The 23,177-nt window shown below is 46.5% G+C and overlaps 1 protein-coding gene across 2 annotated transcripts in view; it reads left to right on the forward strand.

The window, feature by feature from the left end:
* The window catches only part of PCNX2 (pecanex 2), a 306,841-nt gene that overhangs the window by 72,590 nt on the left and 211,074 nt on the right, over nucleotides 1–23,177 (forward strand). For both annotated transcript variants that reach the window (XM_044239352.1, XM_044239353.1), the window contains exons 11-15: nucleotides 3,224–3,377; nucleotides 3,464–3,496; nucleotides 10,774–10,945; nucleotides 18,770–18,880; nucleotides 20,533–20,624. In XM_044239352.1, coding sequence (XP_044095287.1) covers nucleotides 3,224–3,377; nucleotides 3,464–3,496; nucleotides 10,774–10,945; nucleotides 18,770–18,880; nucleotides 20,533–20,624 — 562 coding nt within the window. The remainder of the gene's footprint in view (nucleotides 1–3,223; nucleotides 3,378–3,463; nucleotides 3,497–10,773; nucleotides 10,946–18,769; nucleotides 18,881–20,532; nucleotides 20,625–23,177) is intronic.

Raw genomic sequence — 23,177 nt, forward strand, 5'->3', positions numbered from 1 at the left:
TACCCAGATGCTAATAATTCTTCTTACCTTGTCTATTTATTTTTTGATTATGTTAATCATCTCCAAATGCTATATAATATAATATTTCTTGTGCATATTACTAATTTCATGCCACTACCCAACGGAAAGAAAGCTCCAGAAGTTTTGTTCACTTATGTATTCCAAGTATGTAGAGCCGCGGCAAGCAGTCTTGTGTGAATAAATGAATCCACGTCCCTTGGCAAACTGGCTCCCCGTCTCACCTTCTGCTATTGACTCTGCCATGACCCTTTCTTCCCCAGACTAAAACCTTGAAATCATCTTTATTTTTTCAGTCAACCGTTCACTGTACACGGTCCATTCAGAGCCCTCTCCACTCTGGTCTGTGCTGCGTCTCAAAGCCACATTGCCGTCCCAGCCTCCCAGACTTGACCTTCTTCCAGACCCTCATTCCTTCTCCCCTGGAGTGTTATTTATCCTTGCTCTGCTGCTTCCCCTCTAGTGCATCTCGTCAAACGCTGCCAGATAAATCTTTCTAAAGTACGCCTTCATCATGGTGCTCCTTGCCCAGGGAGAAAACTTTTTCACCTGGTATTTAAATAGAGATGCATGGGGCCCTGTGGGAGTGGGAGGGGGGCTGGGCCAGCGGAATGGAGTCCCGCTGGAGAAGAATCTGGGGAAAAATATTTTTTCAGGAACATTATTTTTCCCCCTCAATAGGAAAAAAAGCCTGTTCATTTAATTGAAAAAAAATTTTTTTAAAAGTTCCTGAGCCTTTAGATATTTTTATGTATACATCAAAATGTTATGAGCACCTAAAAAATACATAAAGAATTTTATGGACCTGAACTAACAAAATATATTTAGCTCTGTAAGAAGTGCATAGTGGAAAACAACAAAAAACCTCATGAATTTTTCCTTTTACTAAATATGTTTTGATCCCTCCAGAAGTTTTGTTTTTTTTAACTTTCAGCTTGAGCATCATAATATCTGAGTTTTCTTCCCATGTCTATGCACTTTAATTGCCTGATTAAAAGATCGGCAAAAGATATGAACAGACACCTCACCAAAGAATACATACAGATGGTGGATAAGCTTATGTAAAGATACTCCACACATTGGGGCACCTGGGTGGCTCAGTGGGTTAAAGCCTCTGTCTTCGGCTCAGGACATGATCCTAGGGTCCTGGGATCGAGCCCCACATCGGGCTCTCTGCTCAGCAGGGAGCCTGCTTCCTCCTGTCTCTCTCTCTGTGCCTGTCTCTCTGACTACTTGTGATCTCTGTCTATCAAATAAAATTAAAAAAAAAAAAGATACTCCACAGCATTGTTGGGGAGTGTCAAATGAAAACAACAGGGAGACACACACACCTATTGGAATGAACCAAATCCAAAACACTGACAGCACCAGATGTGGGCAAGGGTGTGGCGCAGGAGGAACTCCCGTTCATCATTAATAGGAATGCAAAATGGTAAAGCTGTTTTGGAAGATAACCTGGTGATTTCTTGCAAAACCAAACATAGTCTTACCATACCACCCGGCAATCATGCTCCTTGGAGCAAATCAATTGAAAACTTAGGTTAACACAAAAACCTGCACATGGATGTTTATAGAAGCTTTATTCAGACTTGCCAAAATTTAGAAACAACCAAGATGTACTTTAATAGGTGAATAGATAAACCATGGTGCATCTGTGTATTAAAATAGTATTTAGCAATAAAAAGAAACAAGTTATCAAAACACATAAAGACACAAAGGAACCTTAAACGCATATTACTAGGTGAAAGGAACTGACCAGAAAAGGCTACCTGCGGTATGATTCTGATTTCTGATTTTCTAACAAGGAAAATCTGTGGAGATGGTAAAAAGATCCATGATTGCCAGAAGTTGGGTTTAGGCAGAGGTGGAGAGGCAGAGCAGAGGATTTTCAGGGCAGTAAAAGTACTCTGCGGGCTACTGTAATGGTGGATAGATACATTCACCGTACATTTGTCCAAACCCACAGAAGGTACAACACCAAGTATAAACCATAATGTGGACTATGGACCTTGGTTGATAACGATGTGTCACTATCGGCTGGTTATAACAAATGTACCACTCCGGGTTGGGGAGCTGTTGATGGTAGGACATGGTGTGAGTGTGTGTGTGTGTGTTTGCATGCGCGTGCGCATGTGTTTGTAGGGAGGGGCTATGTGAGAACTCTTCATACTTTCCCTCAATTTTGCTGTGAATCTGAAACTGCTCTTAAAAAAATAAAGTCTGTTCATTTAAAAAAAAAATTGCTCATGAGTGCTACTTGCCAGGAATGAAGTAGACCATTGTCCCTTCCTAACAATAACATATGTACATGGGCAAACATTGGTGAGTCTATCAATACGCTCAGAATTCTTGGGAATGACCCATCTACACTCCTGACCTTGCAGTCCACGCCATGCTCCGTTAGGCCATTTCAACCCCTTCCTCCCATCGCTCTGCCCTGCCTGTTGTCTTTCACAGAAGTCAGTCACCTCTCAAGTCTTAAGCCCAACCTTGTCTCATCCTCAGCTGTTGGCCGGCCATCCCGAGCTCTTGACCCCATTCCCTTGCTCCCATCTAGCAGCCTCTCCTCTCCTTAGTGTCTCCCATCCTACCCAGCCTCCAAGAGCCAGCCTTCATCCCCTTGTCTCAGCCTCCTCAAGCCCCCCTCCGCATCTCACACCTCTTACTCGAGGTCCCTCAAGAAGATACCACCCAGGGAGACTGTGGTCTTGGCACACCTCAGTTAGACCCTCTGCATATTAGCTGGAGCTCTCCTGGCTCCACAAACTGGGAAGCAGATTCTGGCTTCAGAGTTTGTACCTGGAAGGAATTTCCTACTAAGTGTTAACGCACACCTTCCCCCTCTAGAGGAACTGACACAGCTCTTCATCTGAAGTGCATTTCATGCAGTGGACAGGGTAGCTAACCATGAGGCCCCGTGTAGTGATCACAGAGACGCAGTGGAATTATATTTCACTTATTTCAATAACAGGAAACTGGAGTTAAAATACGGAGTGTGCTTGCAAAATACAGGGATAATGAAAGGAAGGAGGGAAGGAAGGAAAGAAAAGAAAGAAACCTTAAAATTTTGTTACTGAATATAAAGGTGAGCTTAAGGCGACTGTTCTGCTGTCTCTGCGAGTCGTTTGAGACGCAGTCACATGTGATCTTTAGAAATAGGCTTACCTTTTATCTCCTTTGTTTTTTATTTGTTTATCTTACACAGGACTGAAGACATCAAGGAAAACGTGCTGGCAGTTCTACTCATCGTCCTGGTCTCCCTCCTCGGATTTCTGACCTTGAACCAAGGCTTTTGCAAAGACGCGTGGGTGCTCCTCTTCTGCCTTGTCATGGCCAGCTGCCAGTACTCCCTGCTCAAGGCAAGACCACCTCTAATTCTTACTGTCACTACGGTACCCTTGAAATCATGAGATGATGACACAGAGACTTCTGATTTCTGTTCTAGAGCGTTCAGCCTGACCCTGCCTCGCCAATCCACGTAAGTTGCCAGTAACAGGCAAGGAGCTTGTCTTGTCCGTTTGTGTTAAAGATGGGGGGAAAAAACTTTTCAAAAGGCAGAATATATATCCATGTACGTATAGTGAATATGGAAATAGAAATGAGAACCTATGGCTGCCAAGTTCAGGCTCCACCTGAGAGTGTGGTGGGCATGGTGATTGGGGGCAGGGGGAGTGGCAGGATACAGAGGGTCTTTTCAAACCCACTGGTCTCACATCAGGGCTGACCATGCAGCCCAGGGTGGGGGAAGACTGGCCTTGGCCGTCAGCCTGCCTGCTTCTGTTTCCTGGTTCCTCCACTGAATGTCAGACTCTGGGCGGGATATGTGTACTTGCCACGTCTCTGTTTCTCTGCCTATCAACAAGGATAATGAATATGGCTCTGGGGACTAAATAATCTGTTTTAACTTCCTTTAAAACGGTACCCGGAGCATAGATGCTGAGTGAGCGGGACATATCATCATTGGTAACATCAGTTGTGTAAGCACAGGTCATTCCGTTCTGTACCTGAAGCTGATCTCCTGTCCCACCTTTGCAAGAATATTGTTACCTTTCATCCATGCAACTTTGGGCTAACTTAGAGTGAAGCCTCTGGGCTCACTGTATCGATCTGCACGTCACTGTATCGACGTGCTTGGACGTCCTCCCACGAGCATGGTTTCTACTGACCCAGCTGTCCTGCCCCTGCAGGGTCCTGGGGGATGGGATCCGGCCCGGTCCCGCAGGTACCCCGGCTGCACACCTTTGTGCTGAACCCCTGCCTGGAGAACCTCTCAGCTCTTTGAGGCCCTTTTTTCTTTTGTTATGGTGAGCTGCGTGCCGCCCCCCTGCAACCCCGTCCCTGAGCCAAAACCCTTCCAGAGAGAGAAAGCTCGATCTTCCCTCTATTGTGCTTTGAAAAAAATTCATATCCAGGATTTAGGGCTGCTTTTAAGTCTATGATAGCTCATGTTTAGCCCATAGTAATTAAGAAAAGCTTATAATTGGACGATCACATGGCATACATTGCTATCTTGTTAAATTCCTCTGTTCCCCATAATTGGTTTACATATAATACATCTTCTTTTATTCCAGAGTCTGAATGTCAGGATAAGTAGAAGCAGCATAATTAGGGTATTAAGATGTATTGTTGTGATTATCATCAGAAATCTGGGTCAGGTGATGTGCCCAGAGATGCAGAGCTCTGCAGTCTTTTCGCTCAAGCCCTCCCTAGATGTCACATCCTCCTCCTGCTTAAGAAAATACACCCTCCTTTCTAGTAATGGCACTTCAGTGTCATTGCTTTCCTGGGCGACTTGGGGGAGGGGTGTTAGATGCTATTAAACCCTCATGTTCTGCATGTACCTTCCCCAGTAATGCAGACCATGCTAGGAGAGGTGATGGCGGGGACGGCCCACACAATCCCTGTGGACCTGTCGTGGCTGGTAGCGGCCGCCCTCTGTCCTCACCCTGAATTGGGGTTATGGTGCCTTAACCGGTCGAGTTCCTAGAGGGCTTGGTCAGGCGGCCGTCCTGTATCTGAGCGAGCCTATGCACGGAGAGTAAGAAGTGACTTCTCTTACTGTCGTCATTAGACATTGTGTGTAATATGATGTGCTCACATAGGTTTCTCGGTAGATTAGCCCCTGATTCGAATTGCCAGCTTGCTGACAGTTCTGGGGGGGAGAGAAAATACGGGAGGTACGAAATGGTTCCTCTTGCCGTCTGCCTGCACCATGTGGGCATTTAGTAGGCGGATGCATGATCTCCAGTTTATAAATGTGGAAACCTCAGGGAGGAGGTGGTCAAGGGAGCAAACCAAGTCTGGCCACCGAGGTGGCTCTCGGGGCCCGACTCCTGCCCTGGGCATCCCATGACCCCAAGTACTTTCCTTCGCTGCCAGGGAGGGGTTATCCCCAAATCCAGTCAGTTCTTGCTCTTAGAGCGATTGGCTGAAGTTTCTTCTTTGTTTCCCTCCAGAGCACACAGGGGCCAGATTTTGAGCCAGTGGTTCGAGCCAGAAGATAGCAAAATAAAAACACTCTGTCTTTTTCAGATATAAATGCAGAATTAATGTCGTGCTGGTAGATATGGTGCAATAGACCCTGGGGACTGACAGGGATGCATCTGGTTATAAAAGAAAACAGGTCTAGGTGAGCCGAGCCTAAAACACGTGACGTCTGGGTGGACCCCAGCAGCATTTGAGGATCAGAGACTGGCCGCACAGTAACGGACAATGAGGCTTTTCCCGGACGTCCCCGGATCTGCATGCAGTCTCACCAGCCATCACTGCTGCAGATCGCCCCGAAAGCGAAGTTCAGGAGGGTGTCTAAGAGGCAGCAAGAAACGGGCAGGTCTTGGGCAGAGCCAGACTTGGGGGACTTCCCAGCCCCCCAAGGGATTCTCGGTGGGTGTGGCTGGGGCAGCCCCTAGGAATCCGTCAAACCCTCCCCCGCCCCCAGGGGATGAAGGTGGGCCGTGACCTCAGATGCCCCATGAGCCACCCTGGGGTAGCACGCGGGGTTGTGGATTTGAATCCAGCCTTAACCATGTACAAACCTGGAGATCTTGGGTGAGTCATTTCTCTGTATTTCAAGTTTTTCACCTGTGCAAGAGGAAATCATGAAATGGGATGGTGCGGGGATGAAACAAGACGGCATCTCAAGCGCTCGGCACAGTGCCTGGTACTGTGGAAGGAGCTGACAAATGTTAGCAGGTTTTTTTGTTTTTTTGTTTGTTTCTTTGTTTGGTTTTGGGGGGGTGTAAAATATGGATAATAAGGGCAACCTCAGTTGGATTTGGTAAAGACCGAATTGGACAATACATACAGTGAGCCCAGCACTGGGCCTGGAATATAGTAAGTTTCCTGTTTCCTTGCCACAGTACAAACTCCAAAGAGCAAGGGCTGAACTCATTATGTGTTCTGGTTAGTCGGCTCTGACTCTACAGGGAAGACATTTAGTACCACTTCTTATTCTATAAAAAAATCACTGGGAATGTTTTTTTGAAGATTTTGTTTATTTATTTGAGAGAGAGACTGTGCACGTGTGTATGAGCGGGGGCGGGGGCGGGGCGGGGCAGAGGGAGATGGAGAAGCAGGCGCCAAGCAGGGAGCCCGACATGGGGCTCGATCCCAGGACCCCAAGATCGTGACCTGAGCTGAAGCCAGACTGAGCCATCCAGGTGCCCCAAGAATGCTTTTTGTAAATAAACTTTTTTATTTTAGAACATTTGGGAAGATAATACAGAGAGTTCTCATATACCCTACACATTCATCACCATTAGTAAGCCCATAGTGACACATTATTAGGAACTAAAATCCACGTTTTCCTCAGATTTTCTTAGTTTTAACCTAATATCCCTTTTCTGCTTGAGGAACTCACCCAGGATAGCACACTGCTTTTGTTATTGTGACAGCTTCTCAGACTTTCCTTTTTTTTTTTGGATGACCTTGATGGTTTTGAGGAGTAGTGGTCAGGGATTTTGTAGCCCGCCCCTCAGCTGGGATTTATCTGACGTCTATGTTATGATTAGACTGGGGTCATACACATTTGGGAGCAAAGCCATCCAGGGGAAGAGAGCTTTTCATCACGTCACACTGAGGGTACGGACTGTCTACCTGACTTACTGCTGTCAGTGTTGACCTTGATCCCCTAGCGTTTATCAGAGGCATGATCTTGAATGACATATAAAAATTTTCTCAATCCTCAGTCCTAGAAATGAGAAGGTCAACTTAGTCTTCATGGCTCTTGATTGAAAATGAAATTATATTTATCTCTTCGATTATGTACTTGCTTTGCTCCAAAAAAGTGTTCTTTAAAGCCTGAGTCACTCTAAATGGCCTTCTTTGAATTCTTATCTACTGAATTTCTGCCATGAAATAGGGGCGGAACTTAGGTGACCTCCCTCCTGTCTGTCTGTCCCTGCCTCTGAGGGACGTGCTGAGGCAGTGGGCCAGCGTGTAAGGTGGTGCAGGCAGAGCAATGGCACTCGGCCCCACTCTGAGGGGTACTGCTGCAACGGCCTTGCGTCCCTCTTGGCTGGACAAAAGCATCGACCCGTTTGTCAAGATTCACAAACCTGAAAGCTAGCAAGCTGGCCCTGAAATACATCATTCTGTAAAATGAAATTATAAACTATATGAAATTATAAACCGAGCTTCCAGAAACTCACTCGCCTGCGCCTTTTCAATTGTTAAAAGTAGTTGATCGGATTTCAACCGTATTTAAATGGAAGTAGCATTTTAACAGCTGATAGGAGTTATTTGGCCTTTTGGTTGCTGCGAATCTACTACTGCCTTCTCTGAAATGTTTTGGGTTCTCCTCTACACCCCAAGTAGGAGTCACAGCCTACTCACTGGCTCAGGTTCTCTGCGGGCTCTGCTCTCCGTGGGCAGGAGCCCCCCACCCCGTGTTCCTCCTTTTGCTCCACACACAAGGGGAATTGAAGCATATGGTTAAAAATACTCGGGCAGCGCATTTGGGCGACTGCCATCTGCTCAGGTCTTGATCCTGGAATCTGGGGACTGAGTCCCACCTCAGGCTTCCCATTCAGCAGGAAGTTTGCTTCTCCCTCTGACCTTCACCCTGCTTGTGTTTTCTCTCTCTCTCTAAAATACATAAATTAAAAAAACAACTTAAAAAAATGCTCAGATGACTCTAAATGGACAGCTGAGTTACTAAACCTAAAGTAAAAAAGAACTTACCAACAAGCACAGAGAGATGAGGTCCGAATCAGTGAACCTGCACCATCGCTAGAAACTATGATGCATCAAACTCCTATGCTAGCGGTGGTGGTTCAAGGTCCCTAACTCAGTGTCCCAGGCGGTGGATGGAGCCTGCGGTTATAGTTCTTACCCTTCTCCCCACTCCAGAGCTCTTTAAGGGAAAGTCAACACCGAAAACTGTTGCCGAGGCTGTCCCCCAGACCCCGTATTTGCTTCGCAGTATGTATTTAAAGAATGATGGTTGTGGATGAAATTCTGTGCCGTCAGGCTGAGTCCCGGTGCCAATCGCTCTCCTCTTCCTGGTTCTTGTTGGGAGCCAGCACAGATCCTCAGGCTGGGGACAGATTTCTTAATTTGGCAAAAAATTAGGGCATAGAATGCGTGCCTCCGTTTACTCTTGGCAGAATGAGAATAATAAATACTTCTTAGCGTTGTACCGAAGATTAACCATGTGGGACCTGGAGTGGGATACATGTTAGCTCTTGTTGTCCTGGCTGTTCACAGCAGCCAACAAAAATGCTGGGCCCCTGAACATGGCTGGACCAGCAGGTGTGCAAACTCCATAGGTCCGAGGGGTCCCTTTCCTGCCCCGCGGACCGAGGAAGCAGAGGACACCCATGTGTAACGCCTGGAGCCCACACCGTGGCAGGCCTGTGACCTTATACGTGTGTGTGTGTGGGGGGGGGGCTGATAGGAAATCCAGCTGCACACGCAGACAGTCTCCAAGATGCCCACAGCTGAAGCTGTGGCTCTCCCCCAGGGTATTTTAAAGTTGAAATCACATGGGAAGCAGTTGGATGACTTGTAAAAAAGACTGATCAGACTTTACCTGGCGGGATGAGTGGAATTTTTCTATTGGATGAAAGAAACATCCATCCTCAGGGGTCTGATAATTGATTCGTATATGAAAGAAGGAATTGGGGATCAAGGGAGCGGATATTTGTAGTAGGCGTTGTTAGGAATCGAGAAAAATAAAAGTGGCGTCTATGCCACACACCGGTGATACGCTTAGAATGGTTTAGGGACCCAAAGCCCGGGACGGGAAGGGAAGCGGAGCTTTGGCATGATGGTGAAGGCAGGCTCTTTGCTAGCGAGCCAGCCTCGAGTTCTGTCCCATAAACTACAATTAGGAAGGGAGCATTCCCCTGCCCATACATAAAGTTGAGCTTGGCAGATTTAAGATGATATCACAAATTTGTTCAAGACCAGAATTTCCATTCCTAGAAAATGTATTTTTAACCTTTTAGGAAAAGGAAGAATCAAGGCAAAATGGAGGCAGCTCTTTAATTTTATATCCTAAGCAGTGTCATTTTGAGGAATATCTCATATGCTTATGCGTTTGTATATCAAGTAGCTGTCTATACCAACCAAGTTAGTTTGCTTTTCACTTGATACAAAATGCATTAAGATTTCACTTATGCTTTTGTTTCAATTTTTTTTTTAAACGCAGAAGTATTCCCCATACCCACTAATCTATGACCCAGTTGGATTCAAAAGGAAATTTTATAAGAGTGCAAATATTCCTTTCAAGACTGAGTCTGGACTCAGGGCCAAACATAGCCAGCCCCCATGGACAGCCTGTGTTTTCCTTCCTATTAAAAGATGGTCTCAGAATAGGACCATTTCTATTATAGAAGCAGTGGCAATTTAAATTGTATTTCTAAATATAACATGTTCAAGGCAATGACTTTAAATATTCACATCCGAACCCATATCACTTTAATCTTTACTTTTTATACCCAAAGTAGTTCATGAGTTGCAAAGAAAATTCTCCCCCTAATTCATTTTTGTTGGTTTTTTTGAACCTTACGAATTGTGCATTGGTTTATGACATGTAAATTCTTCATTGGCTTTTGCCCTGGAAAATTTCTTTTTATATCTTTTCCCTAATTTTTCTATCTATTCAAGGAGAAGAATATAAATGTTTCTACTTATCCTCATAACAATATTTTGAGGGCTAAGATGAGACCTGTTAAGTTTTTGGTCTTCCTCAAAGGAAAATGTATATAAATGGTGAGTGGTGAGTTTTTTTAAATTGGGTTATTCCCTGTGCTATGCTAAGACATTTTATGCAATCTCTGTGGGTATAAATTTGCACCTGTGCGATCTTGCTTTTCAAGACAAGGAAATCAAAGCCCACCACTTATAATTCTGTTTCTTATTAATAGCAGGGTTCAAGGTAGACCATGTAAAGCAACCAATGGCTTATATTAGTTTTGCTCTTGAAATGAACAATACAAACGGATGTTTTGCTCCTGGGGAAGCAATGAATTAGATCTAAATTGTATCCAAGGATGGTAATTAAATTTTCAGCTAAGTCTTGTTGAGTCTGAAAGGCATAACATTCTTTTTGATATTCTTGTTCTTGTCAGAATAAGTATCCGAGGTTTTTGTTTTTTTTTTTTTCTTTTCCTGGTGTTTTGTGTATATGCATTATTGTGGGGGGGGATGTGATTTATGGCTTTGATATTATGATATGAATTACTGACTATGAAGCTTTTGTCACTTAATCAAAATAATAGGTACCATTCAGACATTGTGTTTGTTTTCTAGGGACACAACCAAATCATAACATATAGCAGACCAATCTATTTTTGTGTGCTGTGTGGCCTTATTTTGCTTCTTAATACAGGGGCCAAAGCCCGGCACCCTCCCACTTACGTTGTCTATGGCCTGAAGCTCTTCTCTCCAAGGTCCCTCCAGTCAGCTAGGGACCTCTTAATAGGTGAGTGAACTTGGGGGCTGTGGGGAAGAATACAGAGGAGGGTGGGTACGTCTCCCTTTTATATTCTGAATTGCTAGTGGGAGAAAACCTCCTGTGTGATTACTGGATGAAGAGATGTGCATTTCTCGTTTGACCTGTACACATTCAGAAGATGGTCTGGGAGCTGGAGCCCCACAGCATCCAGCAGCAGAATGATCCTAAAGGAATGTGGTGCCCATGACCGAGAAGGCGTAACGCTGTCGTAGCAGAAGACCAGGGGCTGTGGTGCCTGGTGCAGGATACCGGGGGCTCCCCAGGGTCAGGGTGGTTTTGCCACTGGGGTGGCAGTCACGGTCCCATCTATGTGGCACAGACACTCTGGCAAAGCCTGAGTGTGCATGGTTCTTAGTCCAGGCAGCGTCCCGGATGTGCTAGGCACCCAGCCTGTCACTGGTCCTCTAGGCGCTCCCTAAGGTCTAGGCAGTGTTTCTTGTCAGGTGCTCTGTTTGCAAAGGGAACCTGCCCAGGGTCGTGGTTCGGCGCCTGGTTGTTTGAGTTCCAGATCTGCTACTTTGCTAGTTGTGTGACCTTGAGAAAAATTCAACAGTATATGGGACAAAAATAATACCCACCTCTGAGGTCTGTGTGAGTTTTAAATGATTTAGTACATGTAAACCTGAGGACCAGGGCCGGGCACCAGGTGTTAGCTGTTCTCATTGTCATTATCACTATTATGTGGAAAGGCTGGCCCAGTGCTATCCTCAGCTATGAAGACATCACTGCCAGTGCTCTGAGAATTCTTGCCATGACATGCAAAGGTTGACACGCATGCCAGCCTGTGACTGGCTGTGATCACGTTGCCCAAATGAGTTGATAAAGGGCAAGCACCAAAGACACAAGCCCCTGTGAATATCTTACTCAAGAGGAGCTTTTCAAAGCCAGAGATTCCACATCATTCTTTCCCTGGCCCCCTGACAACTCCCCGAGTCTCTGCAGCAGGACTGGGAAGGGCTCCCAGACACGGCATATCCTTGTGTTCTTTATGGGTGGAAACCATGATAGACATGCTGCCCTCTGACTCTCCTTCCCAACCACTATCTCTCCATTCTTCTTCCTACTGTAGTGGCAGTAAACTAGCCACTACCCCACACGCAGCCCCCCACCAGCCCACCTTTGTCTGTGTCCTCTATATCTCTCTTCCTGTTACATCATGGGAGGGGCTGAGTAGCTCAATAATAGCGAAGGGTCAGGCTCCGTGTTTAGAGAGTCTCTGAGCTCAAGTAGGAAACATGGGGTGGCGGGGGGGAGAACTGATCCCATGATTAGGTTCCCAGGCTGTGCCTCTTGCCCAAGAATATTTGTATTTACTACCCTCTCGGATATTTTTCACTTTATTTTTTTATATTATTTGAAGTTCTGTCAGTTGGAACACAAACACACACACACACACACACACACACACACACACACCCTGAGGAAGACTTTCGGAAACTTTTACCTTCCTATAAATGAACCGACCCATCTCCCTTTTGAGATGAAGCAATGAAAAAGTCAGAGTCTGGGTAGACACAGATGCCCAGGCACGGTTGTGCAGGCTGGGGACCGTCCCTTCCTGCTGTCTTCTTGCCAACAGCAGTGCTGGAGTCCAGAGCTCAAGGACCCAGAGGTGCCTGGGGATTAGCAGCAGAGAGGGCAGGAACGTATTTTGGAAGGTGTTCAAGAAACATGTGTCCAGGGCGCCTGGGTAGCTCAGTTGGTTGAGCGACTGCCTTCAGCTCAGGTCATGATCCCAGAGTCTGGGACTGAGTCCCACATCAGGCTCCCAGCTCCATGGGGAGTCTGCTTCTCCCTCTGACCTTCTCCTCGCTCATGCTCTTTCTCACTGTCTCTCTCTCAAATAAATAAATAAAATATTAAAAATAAGAAACACATGTCCATGTCAAAATGTTGCCTCCTTTCTCTGCAGCCCACACTCAATCTTGGGTACCTCCTGACCATCTTTTCCCAGGATCTTGAGCATGGGTTAGTGTTGACAGAGCTCCACCCAGAACAGGTCACAAGGATGTGGGGGTCTGACCTGGAGCCCTAACTACCTTGGTGACTCCTCGTCTCATCCCCATCCCTTGTGTTCCTTTTCTGGGTGCCCCGGACAACCTTGACTGTGCTAGTTGATGGCCCATTTCCTCTAAGCTTGGTCCTATTTTCTCTGCCCCCCATTACCCATATTTCCGTAGCACCAAACCATCTCGGAGTCGTCTGTTCATTGGTGAATATTTGGCTAATGTCTGTGCCCTCTCTAGCTTGTGTGCTGCTCGGCAAGGACAAGGCAGAGCCCGTGCCTCCTTTCTCACACCGACTCCCTGGCATCCCGTGTTGTGTCTGGTAAATACAGGGACTAAAGAAATGCTTGTTGAGTGGATGGACTAATGAACACAAATGTGTTTAAGTAGTAAGGAAATTAATGTACGGGTGAGCGTTTGGAAGACTCATTCACTGTCGTTCTCCGATTGGTCACCTCGGCCCTTACAAGTGAGTAGGGACACGATAAGCACCTCCTGAAGGTGATTTGGAGAAAGTAGAAGAAAAGGGTGTCATATATTCTGTGTAGAAATTGTTTTTCTGTACACAGTTGTCTTTCATTTTTCTTTAATTTGCTTCTATAAACAAGCCAATGCCACTGAACGGACATAGTTATTTGCAACAGCAGATTTGCCCTGGCATCAGAAGGCAAAATGTTACGAGAGCTCAAAAAGTAAGACCTTAGTGTACTTGGTAAAAGCCTGAGGTCTTACTTTTAGCAGAAACCCTTGTTCTAAAATCAGCTACTGGCTGCATGTATTCTCATTTTATTTTTCTTCAGACCAATTCCGCTGAGGGGAGGAGATGAGGCAGGGAATATGGCCTTCCTTGTCTTTCTCTCTGGAATTCCCTTTTCCTCATTAAAGCTTTACCTTAAGAGATACTTTTGTCTGCTTGTCCACGTTAACAAGTAAAAATAGCGGTAAATAAGCGAGCAAGCCAGCTAAATGACTTCTGGGATAAAGAAAAATGGGAAAATAGAACAATAGCAATCCCCGTGGAGGGAATGTGTTAAACACACTAATTTGCACTGAGCAGGAGAAGATTGTGGAACGGATTTAGAGCCATTGGGAACGAGAGGAAGGCGACAGAGGTGTATACTGATTTTCTGACTTGATGAGGGAAAGCAAGGGCAATTCAAAGTCATTCATTCTCCTGTGTGGAGGCTCTGCACCTTCTGTCTTTTACTACCATGGGATCTGAGTGTATGTGGCTCCCGCCAGGGTTAGGTTCAGAGACTAACAAGGAGAGAAGAAAAAATGAGGAGTGAACAGAAGGGTATTGGGTTGAAAAAGTCGTGTATGTTTCCTATAGCTGCCATAACAAAGCACTCCATGGGGACCTGAGAACATCAGAGATTTACTGTCTCGTGGTTCTGGAAGATCTCTGAAGGCGCAAGTGAAGGACTTGCCCTGGCCTCACTCCTTGGCTCATCAATGGCCTTGTCCCTTATCTGCCACATCATCTTCCCTCTGTATGTGTGTGTCTGGCTCTGTGTCCAAATTCCCCCTTCTTAGGAGGACAATAGGCATATTAGATCAGGGCCCACCCTCATGACCTCACTGTAACTTGACCATGACCCAGGCCTTATTGCCCGGTGAGGTCACGTGTACAGGTGTCATTTTGGAGGGACACCTGGAGCATTTAAGAAAAAGGACAAGAGAAAAGCAGGAACTCAGCCCGCGTGACCTTGTTTTCCATTGTGTGGTCGAGGGTGCCACGGGCTTCTCATGCTGTGGTCCTCTTCCGGCCGGTGCTGGGGAATGTGAAATATTTCTTTAAACCTGTGCCTTACTGCTGCTGTTTCTGTTGCCGGCGCCTCTCCTGCTTTCTGCACAATACCTCTCCCTCATGAGAGAGACAAGGGAGCAGGAAAGGGGCAGGGAGTATTCGCCTCTGCTGCTTTCAGCCAGAGCTGACCCTGCCCCATCCGCCTCCCAGGGCAGATGGGGTCGGATGTGAACCAGCGCTGGGAGATGACCCCTGTGGGAATTGGGCTCGTGGGGAAGATGGAGAGCTTCTGTTCCTGTTTAATGCGAGGAGAGCAGCATCTCAAAGGCAAGCATCCCAGTCAGATAATAGGACAATGGAAGAAGGTGGAATGTACATGCCAGGAGGTGGGGAATTTGGGGGCCAAACTTGGGGACATAAGACAGGGTCAGTGGCAGGGACTTGTTGATTTTTATAGGCGGGGGGGAGGGGAGAATGAAAGACATAGAAACGCTGAGGGTAATATTCTTACCTAATTTTTCCTTCTATGACCCCTGCTGTATATTCAAAATATTCCTGTGGGCACTTCTCTCTTTCTTCAAAAGGCACAAAATGTTTCCGGGAGCAAGGGGAAGGGACCGCTGAGTCAGTCCTCGTTAGCTTGCTCAGTCAGAGATAGGAACCTCTGGGCTGCAATTTTAATACTTCCCACTAGCGTCACTTTAGTGAAAGCCTACAAGAGGAGGTTGGCTTTCTAATTATCCCACGGATGAGGAAGCCAAGAGGTCTTCAGTTCTTCGTGTCGTATTTCAAAAGGAGCAGGAGCAGTGCTAGAGTGTGCCCTGAGGAATGGGCTGCGCTGTGTCTGGAGATGGGGCAAAAGACGGATGTCCCCACAGTGGCAGTTCTATGTGGTTGCAGCCGTAATAACTAGTCCCAACCCATGGCAGGTGCATCACGGCTCACTGCAGAAGAGACCCGTAAAATGGTCTGGGTTAGAGCTGTCCGATGGTAGCCCGGGCTTGCCTACTGAAGCATGAGGTCCTCACTTGGAAGGGGCTCAGGCGGGAAGAGTGGCTGTCCATTGTAGAAGGGACTGCATGGGTCCTTCTCAGACCCTAATCCTAACCCTAACTCACTCACTTAGGACAACCTACAACAAGACAACTTCAACAATGCCACCCTTAGAAATAGGTGGAGGTTTGGGGACAACTTACTGGAACGTACCCCCTTCTAGAAATACTGGTTCCAGGGCTCAGTGCAGGTCACGGGCAGGACAACGGGTTAACACAGAGATACGGCACACTGGAGACACACACTGTATATATTCCCATCGACTCCCTAGGCTTCAGTTTTATTTCCATGCTATTTTAATTCTGCTTGTTTTCATCCCAAAGCCGCAACAGCAATAGTCATGGGATAGAATAGTAATGAATATCATTGTTCACATTTAAAAAAAAGAAACAAGCAAGTTACAGTGTTTTTATTTGTAAGTGTTGCTTATAAAGAAATGGAACCATACTAGAAATTTCTGCATTTATGGTAATCATTAGGGAAAAGGAGGAGGAGTAGCCGTGAGAGAAAATTATACACCCTCTCAGTGGGATGCTAAGAAAAAAAAAATCTTTGTTCACAGGGAAAATTGCTGACAGCCACAGGAACGTTTTTTTTTTTACTTTTGGAAAAAGGGCAAAATGACCTCAGCAACTTCAAGCATGATTTTCTAATTGCCCTACTAATGCAGGAAACATTTGGTTGCTTTTTTAAAAATTATTCACGTGAGTTACAGCAGGATAGATGAGATACGTTGCCTCCGCCTTGCTCTCCTTCCACCTCCCTGGCTTGGATTTTAAAGCCCACAGATCTCCTGCTCGAAAACATCCTGGAGAGGAGCTCGATGCTGGGCTCCTTGGTGGCTGCAGTGAGCCTCTGTTCTGTGCGCCCAGCTGTGGCTTCCCCCCGCCGCTGGCCATCTCTCCATCGGATCACCCTCAAGACACAGTTCACTGGCTCTCGTCCTTTTCCCTTCCAAGTTGAGGTTTCATTACCTAATGTGTTTCTTACAGAAAACGCTTCCTTACACCTGCGTTGGTGACCAGTTTCCAGTATACAGCTGCTTTAAATTTTCTTTCACACCCATACTTCTCCCCTTCTCCCTGGAGTTCTTCATTCTTGGTGTAGTATTTCACACACACACACACACACACACACACACACAGCTCTTGAGAAGTTGAACTAATGCGATCTCACCATGCCTTCCGTCCACCCCTACCCTGGACAAGAGAACTGCAGACTACAGTGTAGCCTGTCATCTTCGTTGCGGGGTGTGAATCTCAAAGTTCAGAGAAGAGGTACGAGTCAGTTTGCTTGAAATTATATGGGAATAAAATTTTGATGCTCCTATGTTCTATAATTAAATTTCAACTTATTTCCTTTTATAAAAGATTTATTTATTTATTTTAGGGAGACAGAGAGAGTAGGGGGTGGTAGGGGCAGAGGGAGAGAAAGAGAGAGAGAAACCCAAAGCAGACTTCCCACTGAGGGCAGAGCCCTGTGTGGGGCTCCATCCCAGGATCCTGAGATCATGACCTGAGCCAAAACTAAGAACCAGCTGCCCAACCCCACTGAGCCACCCAGACACCCCAAATTTCTTTTTCTTCTATCTTTCCCATATCTCTGAGTTTCATTCACAAAACCTGAAAACAAACAAACAATTGTGTCCTATAAAGTGATGTCCAGCAATCTGTATTTGTATCCTATTGCCTACTTTGATTGAGAAGTGGATTCCTCACAGATGCTCTGGATTATTGCAATATCATTGAAATCTTGCCACAGAAAACATTACAGCATAATCACCACGTGTATCAAAATATGGCTTCAACCCCCAAAATGTTGGAATATTCTCTTGGTATTATAGAAGGACTTGTTCCATACTTTCAAGCCACTGTTAGCAAGGGCACGTGACGTACGAGGACTCTCGTTTGTACAGTTTCATGATGGAAGGTGTGCATTTCTGATTTTCACAAGTTGCTGAAGCCCCCCTGCCCGCCACCATCCCCACTCCCACTGTCGACTGTGGTCTATGTTCCAAAGTTCAGGCATATGGGATTTCAAATCAAATTTCCTTAGTTTTATTGGGGCTTACCAGGATCAAACTTCACTGACATTCTCCTCAATAAACTGAGACAGAAGACGATGTGTCACAGCAAAGGGAATGGCAGTTTCTGTGTTCTATGAAACCCAACTTGCACAGACGTGTGGAAGAGGGGATGACAGGGACAGAACTGTAAAATGCAGCCCTAGCATGTTGATTTCCTCCAACGAATGATCTCTGTGAAACACAGAATCCTGGCATGTGGCTGTCTTACCCAGATGCACTGTTCCGATTTGGGGAGGGGGCACCGTCTTCCTCTGGTCAGGCAGGGTCGCCTTCATGTCCCAGATGCTCCAGTTCCCAGGAGGTCAGGCCCGTCACTGTCCCGCTGTCATCATGTGTGGTTTCTCATCACCACCCTCCCCTGTTCCTCTGCGAACCTGGAGTTCCCACTGAACTTGTATTTCAGGTGGCGTTCAGGTCTCAGGACCTCAAATGCTCCTGGGGAAAAAGCCCCAAATGAGGAGCTCCCAGCTTCAAGTTGACACCCCTCACCCCCATGCAGGGAGAGTGCTGCCTACCTACTGCCGTTAGCTTTACCTGTTCCTGGTTTCCCAGTTTCATCCCCTGACCCTCACGCCCTCCAAGTGCAAGCCCGCTCTTGCACACTGTGGACTGGTCCACTGTGTCCCTCACCATCTGAGGTCTCTGCTAGGTGTTGCGCTCGTCTGTGTTCTTTGCGTGGGCCTTTTCCTCAGACGCAGCCCCGTGTTACTTCCACGAGCACATTTCCACTGGGCTCGCAGACCCTCCTCCTAGGAGTGCGAGGAGTCCAGAACTGCCTCCAGGATGTGGGCAGGGGTGGGGTGGCTGGGAGCTGGAAGGGGAGCAGGCAGGATTGCCTCGGGGACCAGGGGCCACCGGCTGCACACTTACGGTCTGTTTTGTCTGTTCACTTCCAGTATTTTTATATTGCTTCCCTGCAATTTCCCTCCTCGGGCTCTTCCCGCAGATCAACACTTTCTGCATTTATCTTTTGGAACAAATTGACATGCTGTTTTTCGGAGGTTCTGGTAAGTCATCTACATCCCAGTCTTCCTGTAAAAGAGTCTAAAGTTCTGATAAGGGCTGCATGGAATGGAGTCCAGACAGCTTGGTGTTCTTTCATTTCTTTTAAGATTTTATTTATTTACTTGACAGAGACAGTGAGAGAGGGAACACAAGCAGGGGGAGTGGGAGAGGGAGAAGCGGGTTTCCTGCAGAGCAAGGAGCCCGACACAGGGCTTGATCCTAGGACGCTGGTATCCTGACCTGAGTGAAGGCAGCCGTCTAACAAATTAGCCACCCAGGCGCCCCCAGCTCAGTCTTCTTTGTCCTCAACACTGAGCTACTTCTTGTGTACACCTCGACAGACAGGGGACCCGTATCTCCCACCCGGCTGACCTTTCCTTGACACACCACTCTAGATTCAGCCGGCAGTGGCTAAAACCTCGCTTAGTCCTTAGCTGGAGACTTTGTGCTGGTTGCTTGACTGTAAAGTTTACTCTTCTCTAAATGGAAATACACACGCGGCTCGCCTAGAGTCCCTCCCTCTAAGAATGAGGTGAAATCGTACATGAAGCAACAGCACAGCTGGTGAGCCAGTACTGTTTCCCCCCTCATTACACACACACACACACACACACACAGATGCACACACATGCACATGCACGCACGTGTGCACAGATGCGCAAACACACACAGAGGCACACGTGCAGAAATGCACTCATGTGTGCTAACACACACATGGACACGCACAGATGCACACCCATGCCTGGATGCACACACAGGGATGAACTCACGTTCGTTAAGACACACGCATGGATGCACATACACACGTATGCACAGACACACACGTGCACACACAGGCGCACTCACGTGTGCTAATGCACATGCATGGATGCACACACCAGGTGCACACACATGAACGGACACACACAGATGCACACACGTGCACATATAGGGATGCACACACAATCGTTAACATGTGCGCGGACGCACACACACAGATGCACACGCATGCACGGATGTACACAGACGCACACATGCACACACAGATGCACTTACATTCGTTAACATACGTGCATGGACGCACATACTCGCACAGACGCACACGGACGCACACATGCACACACAGGGATGTACTCATGTGCGCTAACACGCACACAGATGCACACGCATGCACTGACGCACACAGTCGCACACATGCACGGACGTACACAGACTCACGGACGCACATACACGCACACACACGCACGGACGCACACAGACACCCGGACGTACACATGCCCGGACGCACACAGACGCCCGGACGCACACGAGCACTCCCCGTTTGTTAGACGGAGCCGTGTCCGCCCTTTTTTCGGCGGGAGCCTTCATCTGTGCTGCTTATTTTGGCCAGCGGCGCCCCGCTGTAAGCCGGGGACCCTCCTTTCCTCAGGCTGGACGTGTTCACACGTCTTCTAAGAATGTTGCCAGGAATTCCTTTCCAGTGTTTTCCTGCGGAATTTTGGGTAAACGGTTAGTGTCTCTCTCTCCTTTTGCATGAAGTCGTCGGGTACTTTTGACTGATCCCACGGAGGTTTTCTTGGCCCCCGTGGCGGGCATTTTGCAGTCGGAAGCTACAACCTCGTCTTGGCCCTTTCTTCCGTGTTCGGTTGTGAGCCTGTGCGTGTTTGTGTTGCAGCCGTTTCAGGCCTGACCTCGGCTGTTTACGGTGTGGCCCGGAGTGCGGCGGCGGCGGGCCTGCTCCACGCCTTCTGCTTCGGCGCCGTGAAGGTAGGTGGGAGGCGCGAGGGCCCTTCTCCCGTCTCCTCCCGTCCATTACACCCGCTGGCCGTTTAAGTGAACACAAGTGTTCCTCTAACCATGAAAGACACGGGATCTGAGCGCATCAGGAAGAGCGGGGCCTGCGGGGTGGGGCCTGGGTGGTATTTGACGACACCCGTAGCATGTGCCTTGCGGGGGAGCACCGACCCCCCGGATTGTCTCCCGGCATCGTGACCCGCCCTGCCGGAGCCCCTGCTGAGCGCGGTGGTCAGGAGGACCCGTGTGTCGCCTTCTCCGCCTTCTTGAATATCGCTCAAAAGACGGGAGAGAGAATTGCCTGATGCCTCGTGGACACAGAACAGGAGCAGAGATGATAGCAACAAGATTTTAAGATCTAGAAAACAGATGGCTCGTCGATTTATCCAGATGGAGAGAGCTGAAGCTAGGCTGACGGCCGGGGGGGGGCCCGAGAAGATGAAAACCAAGATGAGCGTTAATTTTAGGAAAACACAAAAGCTGTGTCCAAAGAGAAAGGTAACAATTCTCAGCTGTGGACAGCAGTTTGCTTTTATGGTGCCCGGAATAATGGTTACATGGAGAATGGAAAAATAGGGGAGGGTGTGCATATGGTTGTGTGTTTGTGTGTGCCACTGTGTGGGTGTGTGAGTGTGAGTGTTGTGTTGGGACCATCTTAACCTTGTCCTCCACACCGGAAAGTTGGCAAATAATATCTAAAATTGGAAAAAGTTAAGAAATAATACAACAAGCGAGTTATTTGGAAATAGGGTCATAGGTGCAGAAGCAACAGCTGGAAAGCATTGCCTGCAGGAAGCAGGCCTTTAGGCCATGAGGTGCTGTAGGCTGGGGACCCTTTTGCTCATTTTCAGTGTCATAAAACTGTAGAATTTCTATAACGTCTGAAGACAGTAACACACAGAATGTCCGGGGCATCTCTGTTCTGGTAAAACGTTAATTTATACTACACATGTTTCTTGAATTGATGGGCATCCTACCTTTGCTGTTTTAAACAACAGATACCTCTTTGATAAAATAAAAATTAAACATACAAAAGCAAATAAAAATAGAGCATGTTCCAAGAACAAAGCATGTTCTTAATAGCTATCCAGTGACACTCCTTCGCTAACTTCTTAAAATGAGTAACTTAAAATCTTATTAAACGTGTGGTTGTGGGTGGCAGGAAGATAATTGTCTGTTCCCCGTTGTGCAAAGGAAAGAGTGTGATATGATTATCTCCCTGGGTATTCCCATGGACTCTGTCCGTGATTGTCCACAGTGTAATTTCCTCCCTCACTCCTTCCGTCCATTCCATATAGATACTTTCTTTCACATAAAGAAAGGGGGAGAAAGAGGAAGATTCCGTCTTCTGATACACAAAGGTAATTCAGGTGTTGGTGGTGACCCTGTCGCCATGTTTATCTTATTGTATAGAACAACAATTACACGGCAAATCGCATGTTCTTTCTTCTGAATGCATTTCTTTATGCTGTCACAGGAAGCCAGGTATTTTATTCAGGAACAGTACTGGGGTAGTTATTTTCTGAGTCCTTGCTCTTCTGAGGACCTCTTTCTGTTCATTTTGGTAAAACAGCTGCCTATAAAATTTCGGGGTCGCAAGCACTTACTTGCAGGGCTGTTTGTATGGTATATGTACTCTGTTGTGTTTCAGTGTTTGTGTACATATTTATTTTTCATCCATTTTTAAATTTTTAATTTTTTTAATGATGCAAGTATTTTTGAAGGTTTTGTTTTAGTTTTTAGTTTAATGCGGGTTAACATACACCGTTCTATCAGTTCCAGGTGCACAATATAGTGATTTAACACATCCATACATCACCTGGCGCTCATCATGACAGGTGCCCTCCTTAATCCCCATCACCTGTTTCATCGCCCGGGGGGGGGGGAGCCTGTCCCGCCCTCTGGTAACCATTAGTATGTTCTCTATAGTTAGGAGTCTGTTTCTTGGTTTATCTCTCTCTCTCTTTTATTCCTTTTGTTTATTTGTTTTGCTTCTTAAATTCCACACACGAGTGAAATCATATGTCTCTCTTATTTCCCTTAGCATTAAACTACGAGCTCCCTCCATGTCATTGCAAATGGCAAGATTTCACTTTTTCTATGGTTGAATAATAGTCCATCCTGTGTTTATACCACATTTTCTATAAACATTTGTGTGTAGGTGTTAGTGTGGATATGTGTTTTTATTTATACATAGTAAAGACCTAGGAGTGGTATTGATGGGTCACATGGTTAGTTAATATTTAACTTTTTAAGAAATTGCCACACTGTTCTCCAAAGTGTGTACCATTTTAGATCCCCTCATAATCTTTCAGATTTCAAAGTGTTCCAGAGTCTTCCTGGCATTTAATGTTTCACTAGTTTTTAAAAATAGTACTCCTATTATGAACTGGTGTCTAATTGTAGTTATAATTTGCATTTCTCTATTAATGAATGCTGTTGAGTAGGCTTCATATGCTTGCTTGCTACTTAATGTATCTTCATTGGTGAAAAATATGTTAAAGTCTTTTTTTCTCATTAAAAAAT

The sequence above is a fragment of the Neovison vison genome, chromosome 2 (assembly GCF_020171115.1).
Source record: "Neovison vison isolate M4711 chromosome 2, ASM_NN_V1, whole genome shotgun sequence".
Lineage (NCBI taxonomy): Eukaryota > Metazoa > Chordata > Mammalia > Carnivora > Mustelidae > Neogale > Neogale vison.